General features: G+C 35.7%; 1 protein-coding gene across 13 annotated transcripts in view; it reads left to right on the forward strand.

Moving 5' to 3' along the window:
* Mycbp2 (MYC binding protein 2) overlaps positions 1 to 19,468 on the forward strand; it is a 237,284-nt gene that overhangs the window by 106,288 nt on the left and 111,528 nt on the right. For all 13 annotated transcript variants that reach the window (XM_057786001.1, XM_057786003.1, XM_057786002.1 and 10 more), the window contains 9 exons: positions 413 to 504; positions 2,276 to 2,410; positions 3,859 to 3,942; positions 6,434 to 6,530; positions 7,627 to 7,819; positions 8,195 to 8,469; positions 12,125 to 12,346; positions 16,146 to 16,337; positions 18,417 to 18,623. In XM_057786001.1, coding sequence (XP_057641984.1) covers positions 413 to 504; positions 2,276 to 2,410; positions 3,859 to 3,942; positions 6,434 to 6,530; positions 7,627 to 7,819; positions 8,195 to 8,469; positions 12,125 to 12,346; positions 16,146 to 16,337; positions 18,417 to 18,623 — 1,497 coding nt within the window. The remainder of the gene's footprint in view (positions 1 to 412; positions 505 to 2,275; positions 2,411 to 3,858; positions 3,943 to 6,433; positions 6,531 to 7,626; positions 7,820 to 8,194; positions 8,470 to 12,124; positions 12,347 to 16,145; positions 16,338 to 18,416; positions 18,624 to 19,468) is intronic.

The following is a 19,468-nucleotide window of genomic DNA, read 5'->3' on the forward strand; positions in this document are numbered from 1 at the left end:
AACAAGGGTTTTCTCTCAGGGTTCCACAAATATTCTCCATTCAATTTGCATAATTACTATGAGGGGAACTCTGTTAATGTCTACCCATTTTTATGGAAGAGGACACTAGACCCTAGATCTAGTAATTAAGTAATAAAGCAAGAGTCTGCCTCATTTTAAAAATCTTAGTTAAAATGCTTTCTTTGAGAACTTGCAGTAGGGAGCTAGAATTAATGTAACTATAAAACACTGCATGATTTGTATTTTAAACACACATATATTTATATTTAGTTATTTAATATTTAGCTTAGTAATTAAATTTTAAATAGCAGATAACAATTTTTATATCATTTATAGTTTAGTTTTATTGGACATGAACACTTATATGTGCAAAACTGAATGATTGGAGTCAGTTTGTTTCTCTTTACTCCAGCTGTTTGAGTTGGGTCCTGATGGAGGAGATCATGAAACGGATGGAGACCTTCTTGCAGAGACTGACGTGTTAGCTTATGACTGTGCCGCTAGGTAAATGTTCTGCTCATTATTCAGTAGTTTTTATATACATGAAATTAAAATTTTATTTAATTTAACAAATACTTTTTTTTTCTTTTGTTTTTTTTGAGACAGGGTTTCTCTCTAGCTTTGGGGCCTTTCCCAGAAGTAGCACTTGTAGACTAGGCTATGCTCGAACTCACAGAGACCCGCCTGCCTCTGCCTCCCGAGTGCTGGGATTAAAGATGTGTGCCACCATCGCCTGGCAGCAAATACATTTTTAAAAGGAAGTTTTGACTAATCTATTTATAAATTGGGAAATTTAACTATATAAAGTTATGTTTCACTTAGTGATGGAGATACATTCTGAGAATTTCATTGTTAAAAAGTTTCATCCACTTATGAATATCACAAAGTTTTTCCACAGACCTAGATGATATGACCCTGTATACCCAGTGTACACCTTAGTCAGATAGTTTAGCTACCATCCATTGTATGTGATTTGTTGTCTGAAATCTTGTTATGAAGTTATGAAGTGTTGCTATTACTTGTAATAATGTTGTATTAGAACTATTAATCTTAATTTCTATGTAGTTAGATGACTAATTCAATACTGGAAGTATTTATTGCCCACATAGTTTCGTTAGATTCTTAGAGAACACAAGTGTGCTAGTGCTCTAGTATTTGAAACCATCATTTGTTACATGTGACATTATATATACATATAAATATTTAAATTATATATTGAATATATATATTCAAGTAGTCATAGTAGGCCATCTTTCAGATAACCCCTGTTCTCTGACTAACATTGAACTCACAGAGATCCTCCTGCCTCTACCTCCCAAGTTCTGAATTAAAGGCCTGCGCCACCACTGCCCGGCTCCTGTTCCTGACCTTAAGCATTAGACCAGTGATTCTCAACCTGTGGTTCATGAGGCCTTTCTCCAAAAATTTTTACACTATGATTCATAACAGTTGCAGATTTATAGCTATGAAATAGTAACAAAAGTTATTTTATGGTTGGGGGCCGCAGCAACACAAGATACTATAATAAAGGGTCGCAGCACTAGGAAGGTTGAAAACTACTGCACTAGACTGTATCATATTGTTGTTACTTTGTAATCTTTACTGCTTATACAAATCCACTTAAAGGAGACATTTCAAAAAAGGTAATTTTCATTAAAATTTAATATACATTATAATTTGCTGTTTATTTTTAGCAAATGATTATGATTCTAAGATATAAATTGTGATGTCTTTGATAGAGAATCACCTAGATTTCTTCATTAGCTTACTCACCAGGCCACAACTTTTACGGGGAGCAGTTGTATCTCTTTAACAATAATTGTAGTAACTTGCCCCAATCTTCAAAATAGCAAGTCATTGCCCAGGATACTTGCCCCAGACACTCATTTTCTTAATATGCTACCCCTCAGAACACTTAGCTGAATAAATAACCCACAAACTAAGGGCAAAATTTTTTGTCTGGGTAATTTTTAATGTTTTTATAACAATTTAAAAATACTTTTCTTGTTTTAACTTGAAAATTTTAAAATATTTAAATATATTATTTAATCCACAAAGAAAATAAAGAAATATAATTTGATTTTCTAAATATAAAGAACTGAAATTTGTTTTAGTGTCCAAACTTTAAAATAGGAGTTTTTTTAAATTTTAAATAAAATTCTTGTCAGATAAGAATCTTTAAAAAAGCAGTATCATGGGTTTTGGTATAAGGTATTTGAAGATAAATGCATATACTAGACAATTGCAAAGGTATTTGACTTCTTAATTTCTGTAGAGAAAAATACGCGATGATGTTTGATGAGCCAGTTCTCCTACAAGCTGGATGGTGGTATGTAGCTTGGGCTCGAGTGTCGGGCCCCAGCAGTGACTGTGGTTCTCATGGACAAGCGTCTATTACCACAGATGATGGGTAAGCACAATGTTGAATTTGGACTTACGTGACTCTTACTTTCGTTTGTGGGATCTTGTTCTGAAATCTAACAGAGTATTAATATAATTGCTAAAAGTTAAATTTATGTAACCTTGTATGTTATATAACCAAATATACTAAATTAAAATCTAGACAAAAGGGAGAAGACTGCATTATTCTTGTCAGATGGCATATGTGTCTTTCTGGGTATTAAATTGTTTAAAAGCTTTATAACCAAGTTAAAGGTTACATAGAGGAAGGGTGCGGGATACTAATGAATTTATATGTATATTATACATATTCACATTAGGTTGATAATGCATATGCAGAAGTTTGGAAGACACAAAGTTTCTGTTATATGAAATGATATTATCTTAATGAAATTTAGACAAAAAAATTTACCACTTTCAGATTAGGAAGAAAGCTTGGCAGTAAAGGGTTTGCCATCGGAAACATTACTATCTGAATCCAATGTAAAAATGTGATGTGATACTATTCCCCTGTAATTCTAGCACTGGCCAGGCAGAGGCATGTGCATCCCTGGAGCTTGCTGGTCACCCACTCTAGCCCACTTGGAAAATTCCAAGCCAGTGAGAGACCCTTTCTTAAAAACCAAACCACACAAAAGAAGCAAAATAAAACAGTGATTGACTCTTCAGAAGTGATACTCATATAGACCTCTGGCCTCCGTGTATACACATGCCCAAGTGCACAGGCACCCACAGCAACATGCACGTGCACACACACACACCTGCGCAAAATAACTGCACACTTCCAGATACATTATTTCACTTGGTTTTCTCAGTACATTTTGAAGCAAGTATTAGTCTCATTCAAACTCAGGAAATTAGAGAAATAAAATGGGAAAATGATATGCTTAGAATAATGATGTGGTTACCATATACAGAACCCAACCTTCTTTCTGCTCTACTTATTTCATCCTAATGTTTGAAAATATTATGATTTGCAAAAGAAATTATATTTGTTTTTGTTCATCATGAACACAGTAGTACAAAAGGTACACGCTAATTTTTGAGTAAATTCTGTGCTGATGAGTATTTAAGTTGAATCTGCCATGGAATGTTTCTCTTTCTGCTCACTGTTAGATTTTTGCTAGAACTGCTAATGTCACAACACTTAGAGGTTGAAGTCCCTAAATGTGTCTATTTAAGCTGCTTTCATGCTCTCAGATGGAGATCTTTAGTTCAAAGCTGAAGTGAAGGATGGGGAGGCACGAGGGTACTCATCTAGGAGTTCCCATCAAGTTCAGCGCCTCATTTTGTTGATAATTCAGCAGCTATAAATCAGTGACTGTTTCATATGTCAATCTTTAACAAATGAATAATTTTCATTACCATAAAATTTGAAAACATTATTATTAAATTCCTTATTAATTTTAGTGAACCTTAAAGCTTCTCTCTTTCTATCTCTCTCTCTCTCTCTTTTAGGGTTGTTTTCCAGTTCAAGAGTTCAAAGAAGTCAAATAATGGTACTGATGTAAATGCTGGTCAGATACCTCAACTGTTGTACAGGTATTTAAACATTTTATAGTTATTCCTTTCTTGTGCAGAAATAAAATCACTATAAAATTTGCAGCATAATAATGGAGAAATTATTGAAGCATTGAACAAATTAATGTTACACTTGTAAAATACAGCTAATTAAAAATATTTAGATAGTATTTAGTAAACTTTTTGAGAACTTTCTGTATCAAACCTAATTTAACATTTTGAATAACTCATGGTATCAATATAATAACAATACTATGCCAATAGCTGTTTGTTTAATTTGCTTATTGATTTTAATACCAATTTCAAAATGTTATAAACTCGTAAAGGATGTACTGAGGAATGCAAGGTAGGTTGGGAGGATGTTTTAGATGTGGACCTAGTCAATTTATTGTGATCTTTCTTTTCTTTGTGCTCGAGATTAAACCTAGGGCCTGACACATGCTTGGCAAACTCCCCAGTACTCTGCTGTATTTTTAGCCCGATAGTCTTACTTATTTTGTGATAGGACACATTGGAAAATCCGTTACCATTAATTTCTACTTTTTCTTAAAATAGCAAATTGTTCATGTTTATTATATTTTAGCAATAAAAATTTTAATTAATTTGCAGTAATTCAAACATGTATTGACATATGTCATGCCAATGTATTTGTCTGTTTTTAGATTACTTATAAAACCCCATTAAAAATACATTTTTCTTGCTAAACATAGTCCCCAAAAGTAGAAGAAATAACTATCTTCCATGACTTCTCTTCTAGTAATCACTAAAAGAATTTGAATGTTAGGAGCCTCATTTTTCTCCAGGAAGGAATTCTGATGATTTTTACATTATCTATTGAAGCCATTGTTTTTGATATTGGTAGCATTTTGTATGTTTGTGAGCCTTGGCCTTTAACAGCTGAGCCATCTCTCCAGTCCAAAAGTTCTTTCTGAACATAGCAAATTGTACTGGACTGTCTTTGTGGACTACTGTTGTATAACTATATGTACATTACTAGTAAATATGACTTTTATATGTTTTTAGTGGTAAAATATTAATGCAGAGTATTTTATTATGGCAAAATATATATTTTTATATATTATTTTTATTCTTTGAGAATTTTACAATATATTTTGATAATATGTACCCCATTCTTCTTCCCCTAACTCATTCCAGATCTACCCTAGCCTTACTTCATGCCCCTATTTTGCCTTTCCATTTTTTTCCTGATTACTTAAGATATGTATTTTTGTAAGGTGAATTTTCATTCTTTCTAATAATATATATTCTTAAATCTGAAGTTTTGTCTTTAATTCATTGATTGAATTTGATAATACTGATTTTAATATTTAGTTACTAAATTTTTATATTTCATAATATATATTCATATATGAATACTATGTTTATATCATTTTTAATCCTTCTCCCTTTTCTTCTTCTACCATGACCACCACTCCCTCTTAAATTCATTAAGTATTATCTTCTTTAAGTATTATTGTTATACACCCCCCCACACACGGATACATGTACATATGTATGTGTGTACATATTTGGATAGGTTTGTAAGTAAATAGGCAGGTAGGTGAGTAGGTAGGTAGGTGGGTGGACGGGTGAGTAGATGATATATCGTACTGAGTCTGTTTAGTCTTGCTCTTATGATTTAGTGCTGATTACTTGGATTTGGATAACCGATCAGGAGCTATTCCCTGGAGAAAACTGGTTTCTGTTCTCTCACAGCCATTGATTGTAGCTTTTCATCTGTGGGTGGAATTATGGACGGCTTCTCCCATCTACATTGACATGTCAACCGGTGTCATTATGCAAGTCTTGCTTGGACAACCATATTGTTGAGATTTTTGTGGATGTAGTTTCCCTGTTATATCTAGAGGACACTCTAGATTCAATCTTCCTGGTGCCTCCAGCTTAAAATCTTTCTACCCACTCTTGCATGATTCCCTGAGCTTTAGATATAGGGTTGCACTGTAGATATGTCAATTGTGACTCCGTAGCCCACAACCATTTGTTTTCTGCTTTATGACCTACTGTGGATCTCTGTAGTACTTTGCATCTGTTGTGAAAGACCACTGAGTTCCGTTTGTACTTTCATATGCTCCTGGACGTGGGACCATACAGGAGCATGTTTGGCCTGCCAAGGCTATCTCCTAAAGAAAAGTGACCACTCTTTTCTTAGGAGTCATTGCCTGTCCATAGCTTCTCCCCTTTCCTTCCATAATGGAAAACTGACTGGCTTGATATCGTGATGGGTTTGCACAGGCAGCCACAGCTGCTCTACATGCAGGGGTGCAGCATTCCTATCAGGACCAGAAGATGCTGTTTTGTCCTGTCTCCCCAAACCTCTACATCTGAAAATCTTTCTGTTCCCTCTTTTATAATGCTCCTCGAGCCTTGGGGGTAGTGGGAGGTAATGTAGATTCGTAGCTGAGGCACACCACTGATCCTGAAAAATGTACGTTAAAAAGTTGTCATTGGTCATTAACTTGAACATAATATAGCGTTTGTCTTCTACCACCAGACTCCCAACCAGTGATGGCAGCGCTTCCAAAGGCAAACAGCAGACTAGTGAGCCTGTACACATTTTAAAGAGATCTTTTGCAAGGACTGTCTCAGTGGTAAGCCATTTATAAAAAAATGTCAGCTTTGCTACTTGTTGCTGAATTTTAATTCTAAGACTGTCTCAGCTTAGTTTTATGAATTCAGATTTGCTTTTATTTAGGTGTATATTTTAGGCAAAGATAATGTATACTTAAATAGTAAAAAAGTAAAGATGTTGCCTATGCCAACTCAGTTGAATTGGCTTTTGTATGTCTGAAATAACTTGTGACTTTTCTGACTTGACATTTGCCCTGATAGAGAATAAATTTGGTATTTTTTATTAAGATAAGTATTATTTTGTTTTTGTCCTTTTTAATATATAGAAAACCATGTGATCATTAGGTTATTGAAATTGTTCATATGAAAATCTATTCAGTCATTTATTTTAAAGCTTTCTTTTATTATATTATACCAGCAGTCATCTGGGCCTTGGTGAGGAATGGGGAGCAAAGTGCTCCACTCTGAGATGCTATAATGTTTGCTGTCATGTAAGTGTGATGGTCTTCAGACCGTCTAGAACTGCAGGGGAAGCCAACCCTAAACATATGCGTGAGAATTTTTAAAAAATCTAAATAGTAATTTTTGTTAGTAATTTCAAATCAACTTTTCAAGAATTGGTTATAGTGGTTATTGTACTTTTTTTGTTTTTCATGCCAGGGTTTCTATGTTAAGGCCCTGGCTGTCCTGGAACTATATTTTGTAGACTAGGCTGGCCTCAAACTCACAGAAATCCACCTGCCTCTGCTTACCAAATGCTGGGATTAAAGGCATGTGCCACTACTGCCTGCCTATATCTTAATGTATAAGCAATTTTTACATAGTGATGTAGGTATCACTGGTTTATAATACTTTAACACTACTTTAAATTGTTATACTATATTGGCATAATTTCAAAGAAACATGTAAATTATGACTTTTTTCTATATATTTTTAAGATAAATTAACTAGGCTGGCAAAAGGTGAGTGTAAAAATGTGCACACTTACTTTACTTCACCTATCAAAACTCAGTAAAAAGTTCAGGATATTTTTGAAGTTGCATGCCATTATTGTTCTCTTTATTCAAACTATGATATGTTTTAATAACTAGTATGTTTTTTCATATTGTGGATTAGGAATGTTTTGAGTCATTGCTAAGTATTCTTCACTGGAGCTGGACCACCTTAGTCTTAGGAGTTGAAGAACTTAGAGGATTAAAAGGGTTCCAGTTCACAGCCACACTTCTCGATTTAGAGAGACTACGCTTTGTGGGGACCTGTTGTTTGCGATTGTTGCGAGTCTATACCTGTGAAATATACCCAGTATCAGGTATGGTAAATTTTAAAAAACTTTGGAAAGAAATCATTTCAGAGATTAAGAAAATTAATGTAGAGATACCCTAGTGTTTTAAGATCCCAAGATACTTTAAGTTGCTACTAAAATGAAGAGAGAAAAATATGTTACTTTTAAGCTATATTTATCAAATAGAAAAAAAATTCAATTACAAATTTAGTCTTAAATACTGATGCTAGTTCTTTTTTCCTATGTAGATTTTTTTTAATTATTTTGTAGCCCACTTAGTCTCTAAGCAGTTTCATTTCTGAGTTTTGGTGTTTGATTTTTATTTATACAGTAAATGACTGAATTATTATTGTCGTGTACATGCTTTGGTTTATTAGCACTTTTTCTTTTTATTTCTCAAAGCTACAGGAAAAGCAGTCGTAGAAGAAACTAGCAAATTAGCAGAGTGTATTGGAAAAACAAGAACTTTGTTAAGAAAAATTTTATCGGAGGGAGTTGATCATTGCATGGTGAAGTTAGATAATGACCCTCAAGGGTACCTGAGCCAGCCCCTGAGTCTTCTGGAGGCTGTTCTTCAGGAGTGCCATAACACCTTCACTGCCTGCTTTCACTCCTTCTACCCGACTCCTGCACTACAGTGGGCTTGTCTTTGCGATCTGCTGAATTGTTTGGATCAGGTAATTTAAATTGATAAAATGTTGATTAAAATAAAATATATCGCTTAATACTGTGCCAGGAAATTAATTTAAAATTTCATCCTTTGTTAATTACTCAAGGTCAGTTAGGAAATGTACTTGGTGTGTATCACGTATATAGCTAAAATTTAAAAATTGTTTCATTCTCTGGTGTCATCTATTTGTTATAAAATTACCAGTCATGTTTCTATAACTGCCGACTTTCTCTTTCAGTCTGTAGGGGAAGTTATTTGAGAGAGAGAGAGAGAGAGAGAGAGAGAGAGAGAGAGAGAGAGAGAGAGAATATAGTAACTGTGTGGAAACAAGTGGCCCTCAACATCTCCACAGATAGGTGAGAGGGGAATGAGTGAAGGACATGGTAACATCATTTATTCACTAATCCCAAATGCTTTGCAGAGCTATAGTGCAGAAAGAGACATTGTCACTGGTAGTACTGCAGTACTCATGTTGCAGTAATTACCAATGCAGCTAGACAAAAAGAGGAGGGAAAAGATTTGAATAATGATATAAACTATCTTGATCTATATGATTTTACTTTTATTTTTAATTGTATGTGTGGTGATATTTTGTTTGTTCTCTAACAAATAAAACTTGCCTGGAGATCAGAGTGCAGAACTAGCTACCATTTAGGCATAGAGGCCAGGCAGTGATAGCACACGCCTTTAATCCCAGCACTAGCAAGACAGGGGAAACGGAGGCAAAAGGAACTCTCTGAGTTCAAAGCCACCCTGGGCTACACTAGATTGATCTCGTCTCAAAGAGAAACAGAACCAGGCCGTGGTGGGGTGCTGGCTCACACCTCTAATCCCAGTATTTGGGAGTCACACATCTTTAGTCCCAACACTAGGGAGGTGGTGACAGGAAGGGATGTGGCTGGGCAGAGAGAGGAGTGTAAGGCGGGAGGAGACAGAAGCTCAAGGCATTCAATCTGAGGACCTGTAGACACAGAATACTCGGCCTGAGGATTTCATAGAAGAAAGAACTAGTGGCTGGCTGCTCTGCTTCTCAGATCTTTCAGCTTTCACCCCCTAATATCTGACTCTGGGTTTTTATTATTAAGACCAATTAGAATTCACATAACACCATGTGCATATGTCTGTGTTATATGCAGGTGAGTAGAGGAGCTTGAGAGGGCTGTTGGTGCTGGCGTTACAGGCAGTTGTGTTCCATTGAATGTGGGTGCTGATAATTGAATGTGGATCCTCTGGAAAAGCAGTGTTCTTTTTTAATATTATTAAAAATTTCCACCTCTCCCATTTCCCTTCCCCCTCCCCCATTTCCCCTCCCCCTCCCTCTCTAGTCCAAAGAGCAGTCAGTGTTCCCTGCCCTGTGGGAAGTCCAAGGCCCTCCTCCCCCCTCCATCCAGGTCTAGGAAGGTGAGCATCCAAACAGACTAGGCTCCCAAAAAGCCAGTACATGCAGTAGAATCAAAATCCAGTGTCATTATCCTTGGCTTCTCAGTCCGCCCTCATTGTCAGCCACATTCAGAGAGTCTGGTTTGATCAGATGCTCCATCCCAGTCCAGCTGGCCTCTGTGAGCTCCCATTAGATCAGTCCCAGTGTCTCCTTGGGTGGACGCACCCATCACTGTCCTGACTTCCTTGCTCATGTTCTCCCTCCTTCTGCTCTTCATCTGGACCTTGGGAGCTCAGTCCAGTGCTAACTGCTGAGCTGAATCATCTTTCCAGCCCCACCTTAATCTCAGAGACATTTATAAACTACAATATGTGACTACAGGATGTACATTTTTGTAGTACACATAGATAAATGTGTTTCCAGTTCAACAAAATAAATCATATACTTACATACATTAATCTAGTAAAATTTAAATGATTAAAATTTTAAAGTCAGGACTGGAGAAATGATAGCTCAGCAGTTAAGATCACTGGCTACACATCTAGAAGACCCAGGTCTTATTCTCAGGAACCACATGGGGCTCACAACAATCTGTAACTCCAGTTCCAGGGCCTCAGACATCACTTCTGGCTTCTTGAAGCTCCAGGCTCACATGTGGTGCATAGTCTTACATGAAAGCAAAATGCTCACACATATTAAAAAGGAAAAAAAAAGACTTGAAAGAGTCTAATCTACATAGCAAGTTTCAGGCCAGCCAGGTCTACCTTTTCTCAAAAATAAGGACAAAAGGAGAATCATAATTGTCTTGTGCCTATTAAGAAATAGAATTCCTTATTTAAAACTTTCACCCAAAATTCCTGACTCAGATATTGTCATTTGTAGAGTCTTTAAACATTTATAAAGAAATAACACCTCTAACAAATTCCTTCAGAGAACATAGAAGGTTCATAGATGGCATGCCTGATATCAAAACCCAACACAGTATGAGAGTAAGAAATGGACAAATATCACGGAGACACAGTTATTCTGATAATCCTGTTGAGTTAAAAATCATAAGTTACTGTATCACTACCAAGTGGTATTTATCTTGAAATGCAGGATTAACACCTAGAAATCAATACAATTAATTTGGCTGGGGCATGATTCAGTGGTAAAGTACTTTCTAGCACAAATGAGAGTTCTGTTCCCTGTACTGAGTGTAAAGAAAAAGAGTTCATTGTAGTAACTCTTTTAGTAATTCGAAATAGAGAGAAGACAATATACTTTCAATACACTTTAAATTTCAGCCAGTTAAAATACATTTGACAGAATTAACAGTTAGTCAGTGGTGAAAACATTGCAAACAATAATGTAACAAAACTTCCCAACCTGATAAAACATCCCTAAGAAGAATCTGTCACTAATGTCTTAATTAATAGTAAATTAATATTGAATGATATATTGACTTAATGTATAGCTAACATCCTAGATACCAATGAAGTAGTGGATGTTTCTCCTTGGAACTGCCTGTTCTTGCCACTTTGACTACTATAGTAATGGAAATGATAGCATCAGGTCTTTACCCTGCTATCCCTAATTCATTATCTTCCCAGTGGTACCCCCAAGTGAACTCTGATTCTAGTAAGGAGGGCAGTGTAATTCTTTTTTAGAAGGAGAATATTCCCTGGACTAGCGATGGATTAAGTACTCTCACCATAGCAGTCTCCATGTGCTAGGCTAGCTTTGCAGCATTGGATCATGATGGCATGTTGCTTTGATTTTATGTCTGACTGGTAGCACAGATGTGTGAAGAACTAAGTAATGTGTGCATGATTTTTGTGAAGTAGGATTTCTAATGTTAATAAGTTTAAAAAGTTTGAAAAGTTGTCCAGCTATGCTGAGATTTCTCCATAAACTTGAGCATGACAGTGTAATTTTGTGACCTTATTAAAATGGTATCACAGAAGTGTGATTTGTATTATTTATTTTTTTGTCAAAAGTATTTGCAGTGCTTGCAGAATGAGTGTGTGTGATAGATTCTAATGGGAATTGATAACGATGCTAGGAAGAACTGGTGATTGTAAAGATATACACATGTATAAACATTGGTTTGCTATAGGACCTTTCTTGCCTCTGCTTCCCCCATCATTACTAGATGATAATTTAATTATGTTTTAATGTATCTATGTTTTATTATCCTATAATAAAGCCCCTTAAATAATTGAGTGGTAGAAAATGGTGTATCTGTAGAAACTTGGTTTATATTGATGCAGTATTTGAGGGTTCTTATTGTTCTTACAAGGATATCCAGGAAGCAAACTTTAAGACATCCAGTAGCCGACTCCTTGCAGCTGTTATGTCCGCTCTGTGTCACACTTCTGTTAAGCTGACATCTATCTTCCCTATTGCATATGATGGAGAAGTATTATTGCGATCAATTGTTAAGCAAGTCAGCACTGAGAATGACTCAACGCTAGTTCATCGATTTCCACTTTTGGTGGGACATATGGAAAAGCTAAGCCAGGTACGTGTCTTCAGAAATCTCTAACAATGGAGAAGTAAAACAATAGGAAGTGGAGACATGCATAGGTTGGTGCCTCATCTTCCTTAGTGATAATTATATATGACAAATAATTGACAAATGATTATCTGTTTCATAAGAGCTATTCTCTAGTTCTCATGCTCACCTGAAAGATAAGTGTCTTAGTTACTATTTTGTTTTTTGAAACAGGGTTTCTCTTTATAGGTCTGACTATCCTGGAACTTGCTGTCTAGACCAGGCTGGCCTTGAACTCACTGAGATCTGACTGCCTCTAACTTCTGGGTGCTGGGATTAAAGGCGTGCGCCACCACACCCGACTAGTTTAGTTATTGCCGTGCTAAAACACCATGCCCAAGGCAATTTATAAAAAAGTGCTTATTTGGGGGGTTGTTCACAGTTTTAGAAGGTTGGTCAGTCACCATCGTGATAGGGTGTGTGGGGACAAGCCGGCACGTACTGGAGCAGTGGCCTCTTGCATCCTGATCTACTAGCAGCAAGCAGAGAGAGACTGGGCCTGGTGTGCACTTTGAAACCTCACAGACCACCAGTGACACCTCCTTCCCAGATACTCCACTGACACACAGGAACCTGTAGGAACCATTTTTATTTAGACCACCACAATAAGCAATCTTATTTTAAATGACAACTCACTTTTAAAAAGGTGAATATAAAGTAAATACCTATGTAATTTTTTATTGCTGTATCATAAAAAAGTAAGTTACAGATAGTAAAGGAATCTTTACTGTTCTAAAGTATAATTACCAAAATGTCACAGCCCATAAAGGTGCCACCAAGCACAACAACTTGAATTTGATCCACAACCTACATGGTAGAAGGGGAGCCTACACTCACACATTATTCTCTGACTACCACATGTGTGCTGTACACACACCCATGCACACACACAATAAATAAATGTATAAAATATAGAAAGGAATAACTTTTTATGAAAATGGGTTCTATAAAATATTCTAGCACATTAAAATAAAATAAAAAAAGACATAAGAAACATTGTTTAATAACTGATTTGCACTGTTAAAAAGAACTCTAGAAAAAAATTAAAAATCTATTTCTGTAGGATCCTTATAGAAATTTAAAATATTACAAGGGCCAAAAAAACCTCGACTTACTAGTAATTAATAATGAATGTCAGGGAGATAGCAAATTGTTTCTAGAAAATTAGAAAAAGTTAAACTTTTTTCTTATAAATTTCTGTGCTGTGAGATTATGAAAAAATATAGTAACCTTATAGATGGATTTTTACAATTTAAATTAGTTTGAATATCTCTTTCAAACTTTTAGCAAGTATTTATTGTGGGTTTATTTGCTGTAATTTTGATTACGTTGTAGTTGAAGTGGATAAAAAAAAAACAAACACAACCTTTGATTGCTACAAACTACCAGATATTTTTAGATGGTAAATTGTCATTTCACTACTTCATGTTGTCAGTGTTTTCACAGGGAACTGTTAGAATAATTGGAAAACTAAAAGTTGCATGTTTATTTGCTCAAGAGAAAGTTTAGAAACCTCACTCAGACCCTTAAATGTTCACTACTAAGTGAAATAGCTGAATTTGGTCTACTAACTTAATAGAACTTTATTCAGCCATTTAAATGGTATATTTACATTTGATATCAAGGCAAATATTTAAAAATCAAAAGTGTTTATAAAGAGTGGTGACTATTTAAAATATCTACACAAAAGGCTACTTAAGAGTATTCTGAGATAAAATAACATGGGAGATGAACTTAGGAGAATTTTCTCCTGTTTTCTTTAGGAATTACTATTAGAGTTTTATATTTTAATACTAATATGTAGTGAGTACTAACTAGTTATGTGTTTAAAATTTTTGAAAATATAGCAATAATTAATATTCTTTAACTGCCTTTTTTAATTCAAATTTTTATACATTCTTAATTAAATATAATTTCTCCTGCTCCCCCTTCCTTGCCTGCTGGACATTGTACCTTTTAACATTTTGTCATAAAATGATCAGCCATTCTCATACATACATATATTTAGAACATTTCAAATATTTAAGTATTTTTTTAAAAAATATTTAAGTATTTTAAACAGTGTATCTTTGCTTAGCTTTTCATTTAAGGTCATGATTATTTTCCCAATATAATATTTTTAAGTATTAAATTCTCCTTTTCCTGTTGTAACCTAAGCTAGTTGGAGCTTTCATCCTTCTGCCTTAGTGTCTCAAATACTGGGAAATTTTCTAAAGTCAAAGGAAATTATATTAAAGATTTGTTAAAGATTGTCAGAAATCGGTTAGAAAGCTGGTATCACCTTGCGTTTGACATGTTTCTCTCTACCATGTCATATTGGCGGACTATTATTGGAGCAGCTTTTTAAATTACTCTTGACAACTACTGATTAGAAACAAAACAAGCATAGACTTTTTTTCCTGCAGACAATTTTCTGAAGGAAGCACCGCAAGATTCTTGGTGAAGTACAATTAGTGATTGGGTTTTTTTCAAAGCAGACTTTCTGTGAAGGTGAAGTTTCTAGAGAATGAAAAGATAGAAGGGATTATAATACAACTTGAGTTTTAGTAAATAAAAAAATGGATTATTTTAGTTGCAAAAAATTATTAGGTTAGAAATGAACCAACATGTTATAGTAATTATACTCATGATAGTAGACTAAAATATAAAAATATCTTTAAATAGCTTTTTTGTCTGGCATTAAAACTATACTGTAAGAAGGAAATTGATAGTCCTGCTAGTGATGGCTTTAACTGAAAATTATGTAATTTCTAAGTGAATTATTCATTTACATAATTGATTTGAGAAGAAAGTAACTTAGTTTCTAGGCCTCTCTTCACCCAGACTGTACACTTTCATGAATATTTTTGTGTGTAAGGCAGTTAAGGAATATAATTATTATGAAAGAACTTATCCAGGGACTAAGAATGTGGTTTTGAAAATTAAGCCACACCCATGATTTAGGAAAGCCAAAGTTTGATGAAAGAATTACAACTAGATGCCAAATTGTCTGATTCTCCAGTCCTTGGTAAAACTAAAGATTGATTGGTCACTGTGACTACCTCACAGTGAGTCAAAACACATGAGAGTGTAATAAATGATAGAACTTGGGGTCATATAGCCGCTGAATTACAATCTTCACAATATTTTCTGAAAAATATTTTTGGAGTTTGGATTTTAATTAAATTCTAATTTCTTATCCTTTAATTTTCTACTGGTAGAGTATGGGATTTTGCTTTCTTTGAGAAATTAAATCTAGTAGTAATTATAAAAGGAGTAGCTGTGATTGATTTTTATAGACTCAAGTTCTACTGAAATCTTACCTTGTAGGATAAGAGTTTCTAAAAGAATGAATAATTGTCTGTCTGCCATGGAGATAGACACCGTTTATAGACTGCTATGTAGTTCAAATAAGAAAATACGTGAAGGCTGGGCAGTAGTGGCACACGCCTTTAATCCCAGCACTCGGGAGGCAGAGGCAGGCGGATCTCGGTGAGTTTGAGGCCAGCCTGGTCTAGAAGAGCTAGTTCCAGGACAGGAACCAAAAGCTACAGAGAAACCCTGTCTCGAAAATCCAAAAAAAAGAAAGAAAGAAAGAAAAAAAACCAGAAAATATGTGAAGACGTCACTAAGCTAATAAAAACATGCCATGTAAATTATGAGTTAAAAATAGAAATATTTCAGGCCTAGAACTTTAGGTTATCAAGTGGAAAGAATTTTACACCTGAGAACCTCTGTGAGGCTAAGTAAATCAGTGCGTTGTGCTCTCTCTTTCTGTGCGTCACAGAGTGAAGAGAACATCTCGGGGATGACAAGCTTCCGTGAAGTCCTAGAGAAGATGCTCGTCATTGTTGTGCTTCCAGTGAGAAACAGCCTTCGGAGAGAAAATGAGCTCTTCTCCTCACACTTGGTCTCGAACACTTGTGGGTTATTGGCCAGTATTGTCAGTGAACTGACTGCATCGGCCCTAGGATCTGAGGTAAGGAGCTCTATTTCAAAACAGAATAAATAAGCACATGTTCCTGTAGAACGGGTTATCCTGTCTCTTTAAGTCACAGTATAAAAGTAAGGCATTCTCCTTTGTTCAGGAGATTCCTCAGAGATTCTCCTCTGGACTTGCCACCCCATCTACCTAAATCACCTGTCTATAGTAACTTTTTCGTTTACTTAGCAGTTTTAACAAATCTCCTCTCCAGATGTTAAAGGGAAGCATCTCTTTCACGTTAAAGCCCCATCATATTGTTCTCTCACATGATCCACTGTCTTCTTAATCCTTACCTACTTGAAGAGCTGATCATGACTGCCATGTATGAAGAAAGCTCATTTCTGATGGTCATTTCATGTCAATTTCATTCCCAAGCCAGCCTTACCTTTTTACTTTTAACAGCATCATTCGATGTAGTACATGTCTAGAGTCTCAGCACTCAAGAAGCAGAAGCAAAGCGAGGCTGGCCTGGGTCATTTAGGAAGACCCTGTTTCAGAATGATAAATGAGCAAAGAACAGTAACAACAGATATATTTAACTTTCTATGTCATTTCTTTATTTCATACATTTTTAGACTTTTAGAAACTAATTTCCAGATAGTTCAGGAATATGTATTAGAAACAGGACTGAGAAGATGACCCAGCAGGTAGTAGTGCTTACCCATGTACAAATTCAAGTATGTCCATGGGCCTGCACCTGTAAGCCCACCACTGGGTGACAGTCAGGAGGGTCTTTGGCTCTTTGTGCTGCCCATCTAACTCCATTTTCAATGAGAACACCCAGTCTCAAATGAATAAGTTAGAGAGTGATAGGATAAAACACTGAATGTCCTTTAGCTTTTGTGTGTGCTCATGCATAGCATATACATACACACAAAATAATAAAAATCATTTTTCCTTCCTGTTCTATGTCTACTCATTCTATTTTTACTTTTTAAGATTCTCTTTCTCCTTCTCTCCTTCTCCCTCTTTCTGTGTGTATGTGTGCACATGCACACACATGTGCACTTATGTGGTATGTATGCATATATATATTCAGGTATACCTAATTAAATGTGTGTGTGTATGTGTGTGTAGGTGCCAGAGTTGATGTTAGGTGCCATCCTCTGTCCTTATTGAGCATGTTTATTGAGACACAATCTCAAAATGAATGTGGGAATCACCAATTGGCTAGACTGTTTGGCCAGAGAGTTCCAGGTTATCATCTATCCATCTAACCTACTGCTGGGTTTACAAATTTGCTGTCATTCCAGCTTTTAAATGGGTACTGGAGATCTTCCCACAGGTCTCTATGTTCATAGTACAGATACTACCTACAGAGTCATTTCCCCACTTCAGTCCCATCTTTTAACTGCTTTCTTATTAACATACCCGAGTTATTAAAGTATGTTAAAATATGTATTATCTTCTTAGACTAGGTTTTATCTGCCACATCAGACAAGTTCATGAACTTGTACCAGTTGTTCCATTACTAAGTGATAAGTAATATTCAGAAGTCAGACTAGTAATAATAAATGCATGGTACTTAAGAACAAAAGGTGCCATAGCTTTATTCTGTCTCCAGGTACGTACACAAATGAATATTAAAAACTGGGCAGAATCTTAGTCTCATCTATGGTATACCATAGTTCTTGTAATTGTGTTAAGATATTCATAAATTAAACTTTATTATTGTAACAGTTCTTGCGTGTATAGGTCAGTGGTAGCAAGTATGCGTTTGTTTTGTAGCTATTGTAACAAAATTTAAGAAGTATCAAATATTAAGGATTTGGTAAAGTCACCTTGAAACACTGATCGGTACCTTACATGTTGTGAAGTATAATTATTTCTCTCTGCCCACCGCCTTTCTTAATTGTTCTTAACTTGAACGTGTTAACTGATTTGGTGCTTCTGGTTTTTGTTTTTCCCCCAAACAGATTATGGCTTGATTTTGAAAATCCTTTCTTAATATGAAATATTTCATTCAGATAAATGTTTAATATCCAACATGTATCCATAAGATACTTTGTTTCAGATATTGCTAGTAATACACAGATTATCAGCTGCTGATAGACTTGTATGTGTTATTCACAGGTTGATGGACTTAATTCTCTTCACTCTGTAAAAGCCAGTGCTAACCGATTCACAAAAACAAGTCAGGGAAGAAGTTGGAACACTGGAAATGGATCCCCCGATGCAATCTGTTTTGCAGTAGACAAGCCTGGCATCGTTGTGGTTGGTTTCTCTGTCTATGGAGGAGGTGGTATACACGAGTATGAATTAGAGGTCTTGGTTGATGATGTGAGTATCAGTCCTGCATCATTTTTCCTACTGTGTGGTTATCAGAGTTTACCATTATCAAATCACAGTGGCTTCAAATCTCCAGAATCTAACAGGTCACATATACATGGACATTAATCAGAATCAAAAGATTTACTTTACATGATTAGGATCATCTTGGCACACTTCTCCTTATTTCATTTTTTTTTTTTTTTTAGTTTTTGGAATTTCAGAAAGGGGGAGATTTTAAATGGAATTAAAAACTGGGAAGTAGATAGCTAAGCTTTTTATTCCAAGTCTTGTGTAATATTTTTTCTGCTATTATCATTTTTCATGATTCTACAACAGGGTTTAGGTTTAGGTGGATACTATTTGTAATGGATTTTTAAAGATTGCTGCATATCCCCAGTTGCTTGCGCGGGATCCCCTGCAGGCAGCGGGCAGTGGGTCCTGAGAGCAGCCAGTCCCACATGGTAGGTCTCCAAAGGTGGCTGGTCCCTGGTGGCTAGCCATATGGGTGGCGGGCGGGCAAGAGAGACAGATAGGCACACCATGGAGGGTGAATTGGATATTTATTTAGTGGTTATGGAAGGGTGGGGAGAAGGGGAAAAGATGAGAGAGACAGAGAAGAGGGGAAGGGGAGAAGTGGAGATAGGCAGAAGCTGCCTCTTCCTGAGGAAGATGGAGAAAAGAGAGAGACTAAGGCTGTAAGCGGGAAGGGAGTGGGCGTGCCTTGTCTCTTAAAGTGACAGAACAGATAATTATATTGTTTCCTTTTTCAAAGGCTAAACAATTTTGTTAAAATGCTAATGGAAATTCTTACTAACTAAAGATAGTGTTTATTGATTGTGGCTGTATTTTTCTCC

This window comes from Chionomys nivalis, chromosome 12 (genome assembly GCF_950005125.1).
Source record: "Chionomys nivalis chromosome 12, mChiNiv1.1, whole genome shotgun sequence".
In the NCBI taxonomy this organism is placed as follows: domain Eukaryota; kingdom Metazoa; phylum Chordata; class Mammalia; order Rodentia; family Cricetidae; genus Chionomys; species Chionomys nivalis.